Source organism: Muntiacus reevesi, chromosome 12, assembly GCF_963930625.1.
Source record: "Muntiacus reevesi chromosome 12, mMunRee1.1, whole genome shotgun sequence".
Classification (NCBI taxonomy): Eukaryota; Metazoa; Chordata; class Mammalia; order Artiodactyla; family Cervidae; genus Muntiacus; species Muntiacus reevesi.
In genome coordinates, this window is record NC_089260.1 from 27,966,849 (window position 1) to 27,986,797 (window position 19,949).

At 34.0% G+C, this 19,949-nt stretch overlaps 1 protein-coding gene across 3 annotated transcripts in view; it reads right to left on the bottom strand.

The window, feature by feature from the left end:
* The window catches only part of CSMD3 (CUB and Sushi multiple domains 3), a 1,308,014-nt gene that overhangs the window by 31,006 nt on the left and 1,257,059 nt on the right, over positions 1 to 19,949 (bottom strand). For all 3 annotated transcript variants that reach the window (XM_065902671.1, XM_065902670.1, XM_065902669.1), the window contains 4 exons: positions 13,528 to 13,707; positions 11,654 to 11,827; positions 7,569 to 7,742; positions 5,842 to 5,915 (listed from right to left, as the gene is read on the bottom strand). In XM_065902671.1, the coding sequence (XP_065758743.1) occupies positions 5,842 to 5,915; positions 7,569 to 7,742; positions 11,654 to 11,827; positions 13,528 to 13,707 (602 nt within the window). The remainder of the gene's footprint in view (positions 1 to 5,841; positions 5,916 to 7,568; positions 7,743 to 11,653; positions 11,828 to 13,527; positions 13,708 to 19,949) is intronic.

Here is a 19,949-nt window from a genome sequence, read left to right on the forward strand (position 1 = left end):
GAAAATTACTATTATAGCCATTTATAATAATCATCTAACTTGTCTCCACGTCTCTAATCTTGACCACATTAAATTTATTTTTCACTCGGAAGTTAGAGTGATTTGTTCAACATGAAAGTTCTACTTTAACATTATCCTTTTTAAAATCTTTACTGACTTATCCCTCATAAGATAAAGCTACACCATGCTAACTTGGCAGATAAAAGCCTCCATAATCTAATCACTAGCTATCTCTCTAGCATCACCGTTGACCACTTATTTTTACTCAGATTGTGCTCGTATAATATTGAACTTTTGCAGTTCCCATAATGCATGCATATATTGACACTGTCCCTCCCACATGGAATGTATTTTCCAACTAACTTTTTCTTAGATCTTGCCCTGAAAGATTTAGCTCACATAAAGTTTCTAGAAAGCTCTCCTTGCAGTAAACAGATCAGGAAAACTGTCTCTTATGTGGTTCCATAGTTCCTTCCATTTTTATCAGTGTTATCGACCTATCGTATAAAATAATCTATTCCATTTGACCCACACACCAAAACAGCTTCTCTCAGCCAAGGGCTCTATGTTATTCACCATCATATATCAACAGCTTAGGAAAGTGTCTTGAAAATGTTGGACCAACTAAAGGGATGGGGACTAATGACTTAGTATAAAACTATTTGACTACTTAAAAAGGTTTAACATGTCTATCCATTTCTTAAAATGCAGTGATATCCTTTCCATAATTTAATAAAGTTGAATCATTATTTGTTCTTTGAAAAGTACATTTGGGTTATTTCAGCAACCTTTATATTAGTAAGTAATGAGAAACATGATGGATTACATGCTTTTTAAAAAAAACTTTTAAGACTTTTTCCTAACATCTGTAATCTTTTCTGAAGTCACAATAAATACTGATTTATATACTAACCAGATACCATAGAACTAAAATCTAAAGTTTTTCCATATATCATTAACACATTTAAATCGTAAAATTTTTGTCAAATTCACAAATATCTGGGGGTGGTGGTTTAGTCCTGTCCGCTGAGTCCTGTCGGACTCTTGGACTCCACAGACCATAGCCCACCAGGTTCCTCTGTCCATGGGATTTCCCAGGCAAAAATATTGGAGTGGGTAGCCATTTCCTCCTCCAGGGGATATTCTTGATCCAGGGATCAAACCATGGTCTCCTGTATTGCAGGCAGATTCTTTACCGAATGAGTTACCAGGGAAGCCCCACGAATATCTATATCAAATATTTAATAGATCTAGAGTTATACAAATTTAGAATCTGACTTTTATTTGGAATTTGTTACACTCAAATAAATCATCAAAATATTCTCTAGAGACTTCCCTGGAGGTCCACTGGTTATTATTACATACTCAGTGTAGATCACATGGGTTTGATCCCTGGGTGGGGAATTAGGATCTGGCAAGCCACAGTGCAGCCAGCCAAAAATAAAAATCTAAATATTTCAAAATGCTCTAAACATATTATAAAATGTTTTCTAAATATTACTGAATTAATTAATAATTTTGCCAGGGATCAATCCACTTAATTGTATATTTTACATATCTATGCATCCTTTTTCAACTTGCCATGTAAATTCCCTTCTGACTATAAATAATTTCTGACATAAATAATTTGAATATTTGTAGAAAAATAAGTAGCATCACAAAAATTTCCAATTTTCTTTAATTTGTCTCATTTTAGTATGCTGTTTGCAAATGCATTAAAAATTATAAGATATATCTAACTAGTAAGTATGACATCATCTTTAACTCTTCATTCCCTCTTTTAAATGTTGTATATTGGTGTTTTTTAGTATTTTTATAGTTATACTAAACATTTTGCTCAAGGAAAATTGAGGCAGCTTCTAATAAAGTTTTGATAAATTAAAATTAACAAAATTGAAGTAGAAAGGCAAGGTCATAAAAACAAATAGATAACACATATGCTTAAGATGCAACAGATTTTCAATGACTGAGCATCAATTTTGGGCCCTGAGAAAAACTGAATTAAGGTGTTTTATGAATTTTTATTAAAAATAATTAGAATATTTTAACTTTAAATGTTTAATTTTACTTTTTTGCTTTAAAATTCATGTTATGATATTCACCATTTAATGTAAGAAAACACCATGTAACATTCAATATACTTATGTACTTATTTCAATTACAAACTGAATTTCATATATAATTGCTACAGTTGTTTTTTTTTTATTTTGGAAAAGTCATTTAATCCAAAAATCATACCTCCACATATTTTGTAGGGATCATCACATAAAGTAACCAAATGTAAGAAAGGCAAGTTTCAGAGGCAACTCAACAGAACCTATATTTCTTTATAGAGATGCAGGCAACTCTCTGGTGGTCCAGTGGTTAGGACTCCTCACTCTCACTGCCAAAAGTCTGGGTTCCATCCCTGATCAGGGAACTATTCCACATGCTGCAAGGCATGACCCAAAAAAAAACCCAAAGCAAAAAACCACCAAAATTTCAAAGTTCTTCAACATGGCTTGCCTTTATCTTTTTATCCACTTCTAGCATTACTTTATATCCAATTCTGGATGATCACAAACAGTTGATCATGTTGTCTTTAGTTGATTATTTCTGTCTCCCTACTCCTCAATCATGGATGCCTTTTAGCCTCTGTAGTCAAGACAGAGATTTTCATCAAGGATATTTTGATAGGGTTAAATATCCAAGTGTTAAATAACTTAGAATTAAATATCTAAAAGTAAAAATAAAAATATTTATAATACTTTTATATAACAAGTCCGAAATCAATATAATGTGCCTTCTAAACACCAGAGCTCAATTTAGAGTAATAAGCAGTTAGCAAAATATTTGTGTTTGGCATTTCCTCCATAATTAATCTGGACATTGCATCAATCATTTTGACAGCAACTTTCCTTACTAGCTAAAATTGTTCCAAGTGACAATATTTTAGATAAAAAGAGAGAATACTTTGAATACTTTTTTTTCCAATACTAGAGTATTTGTCCTAACAACAGGAGATATATTCTTATATTTTAATAATTATATAAATGTCCAAAAATCTACTACATAAATCTTCATAGAAAAGGAGAATGAACAAATAAACATATTAAAAAGAAAATTAAGAAATGCAGAGTGCTTCTGCAATTCATAACCTTCCCTTTTCTCCTGTTCCTCCCAGAAGTGGGCTAACCACAGCTATGATTTTATTTAACTCACTACTGGTCACTTGATCAGACCAGAGATAGATACAAAAGTTGGAACATTTTGATTCTTTCTCTGGGTATTTGAAACTGAGATGAGACCATCTTGCTGCATGTAACTGAGATGTAAACAGAAATGATGTACTTTTTGCCATACGGCCAATCCACAGAGAAAGAAAATAAAGTACCCAAATGCAGAGTAATGGAAGAGACTTAGGACTGTTGTCCCATTCCTGGATTTTAGGCTTGATGAGTCTCACCCAGATCTCTTTTCTTGTGGCCTGGGACAAACCCACACATGGCTTGTAATGTCTTTAGTTTTAAGCTGCTGCTGCTGCTGCTAAGTCGCTTCAGTCGTATCCAACGCTATGCGATCCCATAGACGGCAGCCCACCAGGCTAGTTCAAAATAATTCCTCTTGTAAGCAAGGGTTTTCCTCAACTGCTAGCTGTGCCTTTTTTAGTTATATATGACCATATTTATTTGGAATCCACCAATAAATTGATATTAGTTAGAATTACATAGCATTTTTTATTCTGTTAGCTCTACATAGGTTTAGTAAACATAATTTACATATAAATATATATAATAAGTATATATACAGACATACACATATATCTGCCATAAATGTGTAAGAAAGTTGACATCCATAATTTAACATACTTATGATTTCATTTCTAATTTTAATAGAGATTAATATAATTATACATATTAGATTTTAACATATCTTAAATCTAGCCTATTCATATTTATCTAGATAGAATATAATGATCTAATATATGTTTAATATCTAAATAATAGTTTAACTTTGTGATAACATTTTTCAGTGATTATGATAGAATTCTTAAAATGCAGAGTGAATGATTCTATTCATTTCAATGAGTAACTATTCTAAACTCAATTCTATTCATTTCCATTATTTCAAAGGGTATTTACTAAAAAAGGACACAGATTCTTTAGAAAGTCATCTGATTTAGTGTATAGACACTAACACCGAAATTCTGTATTCTGTAAAAATACTGCCATTGACTTTGTTTTGTTTCAGTTTATTGGCTTATATGATGAGGGTTAATGCTGTTTACCTAGTTGCTTATTTTTCAAGATCTCAATCAGTTGATAAAACATTTTATGGAGATATGAATCTAAAGTTTTCTGAAAACACCAACACAATAGAGACCAAGACACTTCTTAACACTTTTGTATTACCTAGACAGGCCTGAGGCAAATAGGAAGAATTGGAAAAGCTATCAAATCAATGTTCATACTGTGCCTGAACTGTAGATAAATGATAACTATTTTTAGCAGCAGAAATATGGCACCTTTGATGAGCACTTCTTTTAGAAATAGATGTTCCTCAGGTTCACACTGAATTTCACAGAAAATAGCACAATTTAGAAAACCCTGTGACACAAGGCAATTGGGTAACGTGTAAATTGGCTATTTTCTTTTGGAATCAGTATGCACTTTGGCTCCCCTATGGCCCCTAAAATGAAAATCTTCCTGAATCTCTACACAAAATCTAAACTGGAATAAGAGAGAAAAAGAATGTCAGCCACATATGATTGGGCATGTTAAAAGTACTCTAACAATCCAACTATGTGTTGTGGAATAATAGGTTATGGTTAAATTATTTTTTCAGAAATATTCCACATCAATGATAATGTTTAAAATTATTTTAGTATTATATATATATATATATTATAAGAAAAAAATCTTTTAGTCCTATTGTCTTACTGAATAACCACATTTTTACATATTTGGTAAGTCTGACTCAGAAGTTTCTCCTTAAACTTCTTTCATCTACACCTTTCCTCACTGTCTCCATATTTCCTGTAGATTTTACTCGTTTACTCCCTCACTTAATATTTGTCTTACCTACAAGCTACTGCTTATAGGTTTTTCTACGCTCACAGGTTTCTCCAATTTTTCTCTTACTTTATACTCATGGTTAGTCAGGCTATATCTTGAGGCATATATTTCTTCTAATTTCCTATTATTTCTACTCTTTTTTTGGCTGTTACCTTTTTAAAATGTGTTTATGAATGCAGATATAAGCATGACTCTTTTTCTACTTGCATTAACAGGATTTGTGCACTGAATCAAATAAGTGTTTTGATTTAGTTTTATATTAAATGAAAACATTTATTTAAAGTACACACTTGACAAATAACTTAGACAAGAAAAAGGCAAATACAATATGACGTCACTTACATGTGGAATCTAAAAAAATAAACAATGACAACAACAATATAAATCCAAACTTGCACAAAAAGAGATCAGATCTGTGGTTACCAGAACAGTAGGTGGGGGTGGGGCGTGGAGAATTGAAGGAAGGTAATCAAAAGGTACAAACTTCTCGTTGTAAGAGCAATAAGTACTAGATATGTAATTTACAATAATGATGAGTATACATAACACTGTTGTATTATATACAGGAAAGTTCTTAAAAGAATAGGTCCTAATAATCATAAGGAATTTTTTTCTTTTTTGCCTTTTTAATTGTATCTGTATGAGAAATGGATGCCAACTAATGTAACTGCAGTAATCATTCCTAATATATATGTCACATCATTGTGCTGTACACTTTAAATTTATATAGTAATATATATCAGTTATATCTCGATAAAACATGAAAAAATAATAATAAAGTACCTACTTGAAATCCAAATGTATTGTTCTGAGATCCATGACGTGGCACTCCTGGGTTGTCACATGACGTACGGGTAGGTTCTAAAACAAAGAAAATATTCTTTTTCTTAAAAAAAAAAAAAGTGAAATATTCCTTTAAAACATATAGGTTTATTTAAATGTATATTTATCCTATATAAAATAATTTTAAGAGATCTAGTGTTTCAAGAAATGTTCCTGGGAATAATAAACAAAAAAATTTAATAAATATCTCCATGAACAGAAACTTGCTAATCTTAAAGCCAAAAATTTAGGTATACTGCAGTTTACACAAATTATGCAATCCATGAACTCTGAACCCTTCTAATATAAAAGCATTCAACATCCAATTAACTCTGGTAATAAAAAGTTAAAGGAAAATGAAGGCTATGAAAGAGGACCACATGCACAAAACATTTGCTTAGGGACTTTTCTAAGAATTAATCTCAAGTAGGGTAATAGTCCCTTTAAGAAATAATTTATTTCAGAAACAAGACTTAGTTATTTGCATTTTTACTGATACCTGTAAGAGAGTCAAGCATAAAAATGGTAGGGCTGATAGCCTCTGAGTTGGCCAGCTTGTATGACAGAATTTTTCATAAGTTTACTCAATGTGAAATTTAATTTTAGGAGAAAAAGGAACCCTCATACACTATTAGTTTGGATATAAATTGGTACAGCTGCTGTTGAAGAGTATGAAGGTTTCTCAAAAAACTAAAAATAAAACTACCCTGTGACTCAGCAATTTCAATCCTGGGTATATACACCCCACAAACTAAAGCACTAATTTGAAAAGATGTTCACAGCAGCATTATTTACACTTGCCAAGATATGGAAGCAACCAACAGATGAATGGATAAATAAGGTGTGATATACACATATATGAATGAATATTTGCCATTTGTAGCAACATGGATGGAGTTGGAGGGTATTATGCTGAGTGAAATAAATCAGAGAAAGAAATGCTGTATGATATCACTTATATGTGGAATCTAAAAAAAATAAATAACAGTAAATATAACAAAAAAAAGCAAACGACAGGTATAGAAGAGAATCTAGTGGCTACCAGTGGAAAGAGGGAAAGATGGAGGGGCAAAAGAAGTGTAGGGAATTAAGAGGTGCAAACCATTATGTATAAAATAAACTAAGAAGATACATTGTATAACATGGGAAATAGAGCTAATATTTTATAACTTCACATGAGCATAACCTTTAAAAATTGTGAATCACTATACTAAACACCTGTAACTTATATAATTTTGTACATCAACTATATTTGAATGAAAAAAAGACAACAAAAACACAAAAAATTAGGGTTAGAGCAATGTACTTAGAACAATTTGAAATCAATATACCTTTGTAATATTTTTGAAGCAAGTTTAATTTCATTTGAGTATGTTTTATTAACTGCAAAGAGTTGGACACGACTGAGCAACTGAACTGAACTGATACAAATGTTAGTACTTCATGATATTAATATGGAAGCTTTTTTCTTTTTCATTTTATTGGTAAACAGGAAAACTATTTCAAAAGTACTAAAGTAATAAATGTTTAATAATATTAATTTTCAGTGGCTTACAATGGCTTCTATATTTTACATTTTTGTTTTTCACATTTAGCCAACTATAATTTATAGGATAAAGTAAATCACTAAATGTCATTACTAGCTATTAATTCCAAAATTGCTGAGTACTGTCCATCTTTCATTAATATTACCTATGCAGTGGGGTGATGAACCACTCCAAGTGCCATCTGCTTGACATATTCTGGTGCTAGATCCCACTAATATGAAAGGAGAATTGCAGCTGAATGAAACCTCTGACTGGTATATAAAGCTTTTGCCGTCTCTTTTTCCTTGGGCAGGTATACCAGGATCACCACAAAATTTTGCTATAAGTGAAAAGAGAGATAATTGTACAATGATTTAAATTCATCAGAGTTAATGGTTTAGAAAAGTAATAAAAATAATTGGAATACTGCACTAAAGTGACATGGAATCCATGTTAATCTATCGCATTGCAAATAATTTTAGCTTTTGTCTACATGAATAAATGTTTAATATTCAACTCAGCATAATATTTTTTTTAAATTTTTTCCACCTAGTAGACCAGCATAGCAGTTATAGATTTTTAAAAATTTTATATTGACCAGAATCAAACCACATATTTGTACATATAGGCTACAAAATAGGAGTGTATTTTTGAAAAGGATGTGACTCACAAATAGCTCTCAGAAACAAACAACCCATAATAGTCTAGGATGTACCCTGCAGATTGCTCTGTATTTTTCAATGTATATAAAAGATGCAGGTACTTGTTTCATAGATATGTGCTCTGTTGAACACCTGGGTCACGTATCCTAGTATCTTGCTGTCTCCCTCTTCAAAATATAGTGCATGTGTGGTGGTGGTGGTGGTGGTGGGTGGGTGGGATGGGTGTGAGTGTTTTTTAAAGAGAAAAGAAGGTCACTAGAATCCAAATTCATGCAAAAACAATCTTAACATTCTGCAGCCATTGAAGAGATAAACTTGACAGTAGTTCTAAGCAAATTGGTTAGATGACTCCATTCAAAACACATTTTTAAAGTACTAAAAACAGACACTATTCTAAGTAACTTTAGGTGCTTGCACTGATTGATAAACAGACTAAAGTTCCTGCACTTGTGAAGTTTATGCTTTTGTGAGGAAAGCAAACAGAAAACATAATAAATAAGTAAAAATGATAGCATGTGGGAAGGTAATAAGTCCCATGGGGAAAAAGAGTGTGGGGGAAGGAGATCAGGACTGTATTGTGGACGTGATAGATGGTGAAGAGCAGTAGTAGATTTTAATAAGGTAGCTAGGCTGTCCCTCACTGAGAAAAGTTTTGGAGGAAAAAAAAATCACTCCATTCATATCTCAAGAAAGAACATTACAGATGGAGGAAACAGCATTGCTAAAGCCCTGTGCAGGGTCAAATCTAGCATGCTAGAGGAAGAAAAAGGCCATTGAGTCTGGAGCAGAAGTGTAGTACAGGATGAGATTAGAAGACTTCAGAGCCAATAGATATCCAGGCAAAGCACATATAGCATATTTTCAATTTTAAAATTGTAATAAAAATTAAATAACATGTAATTTATGATTTTAACTGTGTTTAAAAAATTTCATTTCTATCAGTTATTTTGTAATTATTTTATAACTTACTTCTGAAGTGTTTCTCATTCATATTTCTGCTGAGTCATTCAACAAAAAACAAGGAGGAGAAATGTAACCACATAAACTCAATCTTCCCCTCACATACCCCATATCATTCTATCTATTTTCTATCTTTATATTTTCATGTACTAAACCAAATAACTATCAGTGTTTGGATAGAAACTTAAGACACAGGGTTTATTTTCAAAAGACTTCAGTTTACATTGATACAAACTTTAGGATAAAAGGGCATAGCTTGAACAGAAATAAAGGGAAAAGATTTTCCTCTTCATTAAATACCTAAAATGAGTGAATGTGACTCTTCAATGGATAGGAGAACTGTCTCTTAAGCCAACCTTCTCTGAATTGGAATTCATACTGTGCCATTTACTAGTAATAGACCTTGAAGTCACTCTGTCATGTCCAACTCTTTGTGACCACATGGACTGTAGCCTGCTTGGCTCCTCTGTCCATGGGATTCTCCAAGCAAGAATACTGGAGTGGGGCGCCATTCTCTTCTCCAGGTGATCTTTCTGAACCAAGGGTCGAACCTGGGTTTCCTGCATTGGTAGGCAGATTCTTTACAGTCTAAGCCACCTGGAAAGTCAACTTTAGGTAGTGCAGTAATATCAAATCTTGTTTTAATTACATAAATGTCTATTTTATTTATCCCATTCTAAATAATCACTCAAAGAGTTTTTTTATTTTTTTAATTTATTTGTGGTAAAATCTTAATTTTTTTTAAACCTCATTGAAATGATATATAGGCCTTTCTTGTTTTTCTCCAAGTTTTCTGTTGATATTCGTAATTGATTGTATTAGCATTTGTAAGGCCCATTGAGAAGGCCTCAAGGAAGCTTCCGAAACCATTTTCTCTTTCAAAAAGTTCTTAGGTTACTTTGACTTTTGTTTAATAGGAATCAACAAAACAGTTATTTACAATGAGAGCACTTCATATTTAATAATTTGTTAGTCTCTCTAAGTTTAAAAGGATCCATCATTTGGCCCCCATTTAAGAATGCAAAAAGACCTTTGATATGCCAAATGTAAACAAACACACACACAATATAACAACCTAGGAAGATACATAATAGAAAAACCTAGGAAGATCAGATAGGATGTTTACATTAAAGACCTTAAGTAATGAAACAGAGCAGCTGGTCCCTAAGTGGCAGAGTGACCCAGGGTCTGTACAATTTGACCTCTTTCTCTGAACTCAGGTGTCATTATCTATTAAAATGTCATAACTAAACATACCTACCCAGGAGTTCTGCTATATGTATATAAAGCAACTGGGTCAAAGTGAGCCTTATTATATTCGGATATCTATTACAATTTAAATGTATATGGTATTTTCTTAGTATTTGTGTTTTAATAGATCCCAAAATAAAACATTATGTTGAGAAACTTAAGATTTTTTCACTCATACCAAGCTTTATCATAAACTCAATTCTGTAATATTCTCTTGTATCTATCTATTCTGAAGTAACTATTGAATAGTTACTACTATTGTCTCACTTAGAACACATTGGTCTGTTCTTAGATGATGGTTAGCATGAATCAGAATTTCAAGGGTCAATTTGTGTGACATCGACCTTGAGGCTTGGAACACACTATTCTAACAAATCATGTTACCTATAAAGAGCTTGTTTAGATGTTACATAAATTTCAGTCTAATAGATCACAACTGCTGAAGTACACTAGTTTTATCTCTCATGCTAAATAAAACTGGTTTGTATACTTTTTGCAGCAAATGTGATACAAATGATCTGATGGGCCAGCAAATGGTGGTATTCCCTGCCTAGTATTTGCAATCACTTAACAGTAAGCTCTTCAAATAAACTATCCTGTTTATGATTGGCCTTTTGAAATGAGAAATTTTAAATATAGTTTATTTTTTCCACTTTTCAGTTACAGGTAGAGCTCTTACATTTCATCTTAAGAGATCCTTTCTTACTCCAAGTTCATTTAGGTAGTCTTATAATCTTTAAAACTTTTATATTTAATTCTCTAATGAATTTGACATTGATTTGTTATTTAGTGTAAGACAAAGACTGTCTGTGTGTATATATAAATGAACTATCTTATTGCATTAATTGAAATGTCCATTCTTCCCCTACTGATTTGTTCCATAATACATTAAATATCAATATATGGTTTATACTCTCTATTCTCTAACACTAATTTACTTTCTATGCCCGCCCCAATGCCGTAATGTTTTAATTACCATAGTCTTCTAAGTTTAATATCTGCCAAGTATTACACTACATATTAGGGTACAAAAGTGAATGAAACAAGAATGTTTGCCTTCAAGGAACACAAACCTGAGCAGAGGACATCACCCAAAAAAGAAGATAAGAAAAATGCACAGTGTTTTGCACACAAAGCAGTTTGGCCTAAAATTTTGTCAGAAGAGAAGGAATATAAAGGTTGGATTACATAAAAAATAGCTACATTGGGAAATATTATTTTTAACTGAATTTTAATTATGCATGGGAAAGAGCTTAACAATCTCATTTTTGTTCTACAAAATCTGGAAAAAAATATATAACAGTTGTAATCTCAGTAAAGTAGCTCTAAGACAGTGAAAGTGGAAAGATATAATTTTTAGTATGGAAATTATACTTACGTAAGCATTGTGGTACTTCCCCACTCCAGGTACCATTCCCTACACAGGTCAAAACAGCAGGGAAGGACAGTTCATAGCCTGGAGAACAGATGTAGCTAATACTAAAGCCCCAGTCAAAATTTGTTCCTTCCAACCTTCCATTAGAGATCTGGGGAGGAGTTGGGCAGGTAACAGCTGCAATTACATTAAAAACGATTAGACACAGCTGTTGAAATATCCTGGTGTTAACAGAAATAAATATCATTAGAAGAAGCATATGTGCTAATTTAACCTTTTGAAGGACAATATGGTGTGACATGTTTTATTCTCCTGGTAGTATTCCTGAAACATCCCTGGAATTAATTCCTCTAGGATGAGACTACTTCTTGGCAACATAATGTCTACTGGTTCTCAGAGATTCTCTTACAAAATAACAAGCTTCCTGACATTGAAAGAAAGGAAAAAGAGGGTGACCTCCTACCCAGTATACTGCAACTGAGAAATTATTAGTTTTATATAAAATTATTTCCAGCAACCTTTAGACAGACTGAAGAGCTGTGTTTGGCTATCTACAGAGTCACACTGCAGCAAGGAACCTGGGAGTAAATCTGTGACATTTTTGAAACACAGATCATGTATCTCATTAAAATATCTGAATTAGTCCTATTAACCACTTAGATTCATATACTAAATCTTATTGTAGGGCTTTAAATGCATTATAAAATTTTTAATCATTCATTTTTAAAGTTAAAATGTCTTTGAGAAAAGATAGGTTGGATAAGGAGACAGAGATGAAAGGAAAAAGAGGGCCACCAATTATAAAATCTAAAAATGAGGAATGATTTTATTTTGATGACTAGCAACATATGTAAATAATTTTTAGAGTTATATAATATTGTCAATATCAAAATCAATAATGTATGAAATAATTTGTAAAATATAAAATGTCTGTTTATATTTTTTCATATACAAACTGTATATTTATCGTGATCTGATTAGGAAATTGTGTAATCAAGAAAGAAAAACATGCATTGGAATTATTCTTTTAGTGTTAGATTATGTCAGGGAGACATTAAATTGACAATTCACAGGTATTTAGAGATGTACCTTAATGAGAAATCTCAATGACTAAAAATCAGCATTATTATAAAACAATACATATTGTCTGACACTGACTGTATAGTATTTTACAAGTAATCAAAAAATCAGCAAAAAACTTATAGAAATAGTTTCAATGGAAAACAAATAGCATAAAGTAGTAAACCTATACCTGTATTGACTAAAATATTACTTGTATATTGCATTCTTCAAAGAATCAGTTTTACCTTTTAAGAACAAGTAGAGTTCTATAATTCAGGCTGATTGTTTTCAAATTATAGAAGGTTTTTCTCCCATCTTTGAATAACTGACCCAGGTGGATCACCAAATTAAAGTTCTATTTCATTACTACTATATTCTTTATTAAATACTCATTGATCCACATAAATGATGATGGTGACTATGTATCACAGGACATGATATATTGTTTTTGGGCAGTGCCATGTTGGTATGTGGGATCTCAGTTCCCTGATTAGGGATTGAACCTGTGCCTCTGCATTGGAAGAGCAGAATCTTAACCACTAGTCTGCCAGGAAAGTCCCAGAACATAGTTTTGCTGTATTACAGTTCATTGTCATTACTTAGAATGAGATACATTTTTGCTAAAAAATTTTAAAATCTTATATGTTATTATCTATATGGTTTAAAAGTAAAGACTAAAGCACTCAATTTTGGTATCAGAAAAAAAGATGAAATGATACAAAAAACACCATTTAAATTTATTATAGATATGCATATTAATACAGAAAATATATAGTGACTATTACTAATAAATATTGACAAAATCATTATCTTACCTCTACAAGTTGGCATGACTCCACTCCATGTGCCATTAGTTGTACAAGTCCTGATTCTTGAACCGTTTAATTCCATTGTATAGCCTGGCTGGCACATGTAAGAAACATTCTGTCCAACCACATAATCATCTCCATATCTCAGTCCATTGGCTGGTATACCTGGGTCTCCACAACTGATTACTATTAATATGGATTGGAAAAGCAGATGGTGAATGTGGCATGTATTTAATGGAGAGGAATAGTAAGCATATGGTATAATTAATATAAAAGTAGGTAAAATTAGTTATCATGCTCATTTTAATGATAAAACATAAGCATATTTAAACCACACACTATCAACTCCTAATTATGACCATTTACTTATTACAGATTACATATGGTCCAGAAATGGTCATTTAGACTCTTAAAATGTTAATATGCTAATATATTGTAGGAAACTCTGATGTGGTAACCTCTTTTAATCTGAATTAAATAATCATAGAGAAGCCATGCTATCAGATCAAGATTTCTAACAGAATATTTTAAATTTATACTCCTATGTATGGTTACTGAAATCTCTAAATTAAGAGGCTTGCAGGACTGAGACCTTATTTTCTGCACAGTATCACTCAACTGGATATTACAATAGTTTTTAATTAAACTGATGTCAGGTACAAAATAAAAATTTTATTGAATAAATGAAAGAATGAATAAACTATAAAATGTGAATTTATCACATACTGGGTGAGATACACAATTTGTAAGCACAATGAAAACATGAAAATGTCAGTTAGGGATGGAGAAATCAATTTTCCATTTCCACCATCTCATCATCATCCCAAGTGATAGAACAACCCCAAGGAAATTGCAACCTCCACTCTTGAACGTGCCTGCTTCCTGGATTAGGAGTTAGTAAGAGGCCTATGTCAAGTGGTTACTATATCTGCCTTCTTATTGCCAGTCCAGGAAAGGGTAAACCACTGCCCTGCTCCACTCTAAGACTCCATGAATACATACAACTCCCACTAGCCCCACCCATACCTGCACCAAGACCCCAATAAAAGGATAGAGAACAAGGTGCAATGTGAGCATCCCTCTGATGATACATGACGGACAGACTGGGCACAGGGTATCAGTGGCTCAGAGCAGGGGTGGCAGTGGGAAGGCCAGGCAAAGGCCCAGGTGGTAGGAAGGTAAGGCCTATAACATAACCTAGGAAGACAGGGAGGCAGGGAGGCAAATTGCATATGGCAGAGCAGTGGCTCAGTGGTAAAGAATTTGCTTGCTAAGCAGGAGACATGGGTTTGATTCCTGGGTCAGGAAGATCCCCTGGAGAAGGAAATGGCAACCCACTACAATATTCTTGCCTGGAGAGTCCCATGGACAGAGGAGCATGATCAGCTAAGTCCAGGAGGTCGTAAAGAGTCGGAAACAACTTGGCAATCAAAGAATAACAACAAAATCTCTAAACCCTTAGCACATGCTCCATTGTCCCAGTGGACTTCAATTATAAAACACAAATTCAAAGATTAAACCATTAGGAATTTGAGATAGCGATCATCAAGTATTAAACCCCAACCATAGGAAACTTTAGAGCATGAAGTTCTGTCAATAATGCTGGTCCATAAATCTGTCTCAAATTACATATAAAATTTCTCATTTATGATGGTTTTTCCAGTAGTCATGTATGGATGTGAGAGTTGGACCATAAAGAAAGCTGAGTGCCAAAGAATTGAGGCTTTTGAACTGTGGTATTGGAGAAGACTCTTGAGAGTTCCTTGGACTACAAGGAAATCCAACCATTCCATCCTAAAGGAGATCAGTCCTGAGTGTTCACTGAAGCTGAAATTCTAATACTTTGGTCACCTGATGCGAAGACTGACACATTTGAACAGACCCTGATGCTGGGTAAGATTGAAGGCAGGAGGAGAAGGGGACAACAGAGGATGACATGGTTGGATGGCATCACCGACTCAATGGACATGAGTTTGAGTAAACTCTGGGAGTTGGTGATGGACAGGGAGAACTGGCATGCTGCAGTCCATGGTGTTGCAAAGAGTTGGACATGACTGAGCGACTGAACTGAACTGATGATGCCATATAAGAACTTTCTAAAAGATTGGTGACAGCATAAGAAATATAAGCATATTTAAGTCTAAATATGGCATTTACAAACAAGGTATGTATGTGTGTGTTCATTTATGAACAAGGCTTAATAGAGATCATATATACATAAGCTTCCCTTGTAGCTCAGTTGGTAAAGAATCTGCCTGCAATGCAGAAGACCTGGATTCGATTCCTGGGTCGGGAAGATCCCCTGGAGAAGAAAATGGCAATGAACTCCAGTATTCTTTCCTGAAGAATCCCATGGACAGAGGCACCTGGCAAGCTACAGTCCATGGGGTCACAAGAGTTGAACACGAATTAGCAACTAAACTACCAAACCACCATAAACCATAAAAACACTTGGTGTTTTGAAAACCATTATTTGAGCACACTTGGCTAAATGCATTCTTGTGGCTAAGAGAAAAAAGAAAAGAGAAGGTTGCATACTTCCTTTTCTGGAGACAAAATCAAGCAGTAAACTGGCCTTTTGGTTTTTTTTTTTTTTTTTTTTTTTGCCTTTTGAATCACTTTTCTTTTCATAAAAGGACAAATAAGTTTACCAGGTAAATCTAGGTTATACTGTCTCATTTTCATTTTTAATAATTTCTAGTATTTTGGATGTCTAGGGTTAAAGACCAAAAATAGATTAAGACAAAGAAGACCTTAATGGCAATTAAATTCTACTGTGTTTTATTAACTTATCGTTAAAAATTATGAATGCCAAGGTTTCTTTCATATTAATCTAATCTGTTGAGCCAGGGAGTTTTAGGACCATGAATGATGATATTTAAATAACAGAAAAATATTCACAGCAATCCATTTGATAATCCTCAGAACCCCCAAGAGTTTCCTGAAATCACACTCATTGATGTTTCCATCTGACTCCTAATAAGAGCTCTGTGTATAGAATGATTTTTGTTCTTTTCATTATTGATGAGGAAAATATTTTTTTAAATTGTAAAACTGAGTTGGATAGAAAATAAAATCCTGCTTATTTACCAATATGTGTCAATTTTTTTGCAATTTTAAAATGTGTAACTGTATAAACAAGTTGGACTTCAATTTATTTTCTTTTATTTTACTTTTTTTATATATTATATATTATATGTTATTTTATATCTTTAATCTAGATTTAAAATTAAGAAGAAGAAAAATTAAAGCCAATACCAACAGATCATTATTGTTTTCTGGTCAGTACTTTGGAGACTGAATTAGAATTCTGGCAAGAAAGAACAGCTAACCCAATCGTAAGGCACATGAGCTGAGTGAGATGTAGCCACCGAAAGAGATGACAGAGGGTTTATTTTAGAGAAGCACTGAGAAAGAGTTCTGCATATCTTGGCAGCATCATGAATGGAAGGCCTGATAACAACAGCTTCAGAAAGATTTGTCTGGTGGCTTCATAACGAAGCGAAGGCCAGTCAAAGAGGCAGTTTCCAACAGCAACAATCTTTGTAAATAGCACCTGCTCCACAATCAATTCATTCACCACCAGCTTGTTTTCAGCAACAAAAAGAGGCTTTCAGGGTTTTTTTTGCTTTATGTTTTTTTAGGAAAACCCTTAGGATAGTGGCTTTTTAGGAGTGTACCCTAAAATTCAGAGACATTAGTGCATAACAGCAGGTTGCTATGATTTAGTGCAAGAAAAGCTCTTCTAAGGTCACCAGAATCCTTTATGCACACAGCATGAGTGTACGCATGTGCACTCATCCACACACTCACACCCCAATAAACCCCATAGAGACAGTTGTTTTGTCTATTTCCTTTAGAATTATCTAAGCCTAGTCTAGTGCATGACTCATAAGAGATTAAATAAATACTTGTTTCAAGAGCAAATGAGTGGATGAATATGTAAGGAATAATTAAATAACTGAGATTCTCAAAAATACATAAACTTAAAGGTTTATATTTGGTTTTGTGGGAACTTTTCTCATTAGATTCGATCATGTAATTGATGCCCATTTGATATTATTTATGATACATCTAAGTATAAGCCTCTACAGCCAATATAAAATATAACTGTGGTATTTCTAGTCAATCTATGCTACTTCAAACCTACTTTCTCTTTTAGCTTCTTAAATGAGCATTATAATTCTGCCTTTTTAAATAGAATATCAATATAGCACAAATTATTTTTTACTCAGTATCTAATGAACATATTTGCATGGTAATACATATAGATCCATGTGACTTGTTTTTAATGACATGACATTCCCTTGCATGGATATACATACAGCATGATTCATGTAATCAATCCCATGTGACAGTTGAGCTATCCCACCATTTTCCCACTGGCCACAAAGCAGCAATGGATATGTTTACTCGGGCATTATGACACATGTGCTTTGCTGGGTTTCAAGTCCAGAACAGAGCTCTCCTCTAGCACAGTGAAGTTCCAGAAAGGTGGTCAAGCCATCTCCATGGTAACACTTCTGATTCTATACCATCCCCGAATTCAGAAGTCAGTTTCCCTTTTTTGTATCTCAGTAAGGTAAATTTTCTTGATATTAACTTTGGCACTATTGACATTCCAAACCAATCACTCTTGGCTGCTTTTTATGCATCAGGAATGTTTAACGTTGATCTCTACTTGCTAGATACCAATAGCACATGCCACTCACTTGCACTATGACAGTCAAATATAGGTCCAGACACTGACAAATGTCCCCCGGGAAGCAAAATCACCCCTAAGTGAGAGCACTGCACTGAAGGTTAGCTCTCTTCTGGAGACAAATACTCTCTTCCAACAACACAAGAGACGACACTACACATGGACATCACCAGATGGTCAATATGAAATCAGACTGATTATATTCTTTGGGCCAAAAATGAAGAAGCTCTATATGGTCAGCAAAAACAAGACTGGGAGCTGACTATGGCTCAGATTATGAACTCCTTATTGCAAAATTCAGACTTAAAGAAAGTAGGGAAAACACCTAGACCATTCAGGTAAAAAGTCTTAAGAGCCAAGGCATGCTGGCATAAGGCTTTTTGAAGGATGTTGCCATCATGGCCATTATCCCTACCATAGCTTGGCCTCAAGATAGAATACAGGGAGGAAACAGAACCATGCCCATCAGCAGAAAATTGGATTAAAGATTTACTGAGCTTGATTCCAGCACAGCCAGCCCCTCCCAGCAGGAAGCATCCACAAGCCTCTTATCCATGAGGACAGACAGGATGAAATCACAATCACAGAAAATTAACCAAACTGATCACAAATCACAGCCTTGTCTAACTCAGTGGAACTATGAGCCATGCCATGTAGGGCCATCCAAGATGGACAGGTCATGGTGGAGAGTTCTGACAAATAGTGGTCTACTGGAGAAGGGAATGGCAAACCACTTCAGTATTCTTGCCTTGAGAACCCCATGAACAGTATGAAAAGGCAAAAGATATGCCACCAAAAGATGATCTCCCCAGGTTGGTAGGTGCCAGTATGCTACTGGAGAAGAGTGGAGAAATAGCTCCAGAAAGATTGAAGAGATGGAGCCAGAGTGAAAACAATGCCCAGTTGTGGATGTGACAGGTGATCGAAGTACAGTCCAAAGTTGTAAAGAACAATATTGCATAGGAAGCTGGAATGTTAGGTCCATGAATCAATGTAAATTGGAAGTGATCAAACAGGAGATGGCAAGAGTGAGCAATGACATTTTAGGATTCAGTAAACTAACATGGACCAGAATGCATGAATTTAATTCAGAGGAGTATTAAATCTACTATAATGGCAAGAATTCCTTAGAAGAAATGAACTAGCCCTCCAAGTGAATAAAAGAGTCTGAAATGCAGTACTTGGGTGCAATCTCAAAAATGACAGAATGATTTCTGTTCATTTCCAAGGCAAACTATTCAATATCACAGTAATCCAAGTCTATGTTCCAACCATTAATGTCAAAGAAGCTGAAGCTGAACAGTTCTATGATGACCTACAAGACCTTATAGAATGAACATCAAAAAAAGATGTCCTTTTCATCATAGGGGACTGGAATGCAAAGTTCAGTTCAGTTCAGTAGCTCAGTCATGTCCAACTCTTTGCAACCCCATGGACTACAGCATGGCAGGTCCATCACCAACTCCCAGAGTTTACTCAAATTCATGTCCATTGAATCGGTTATGCCATCCAACCATCTCATCCTCAGTAATTTCCTTCTCCTGCCTTCAATCTTACCCAGCATCAGGGTCTTTTTTAAATAAGTCAGCTCTTCGCATCAGGTGGCCACAGTATTGGAGTTTCAGCTTCAACATCAGTCATTCCAAGGAATATTCAGGACTGATTTCCTTTAGGATGGATTGGTTGGATCTCCTTGCAGTCCAAAGGACTCTCAAGAGTCTTCTCC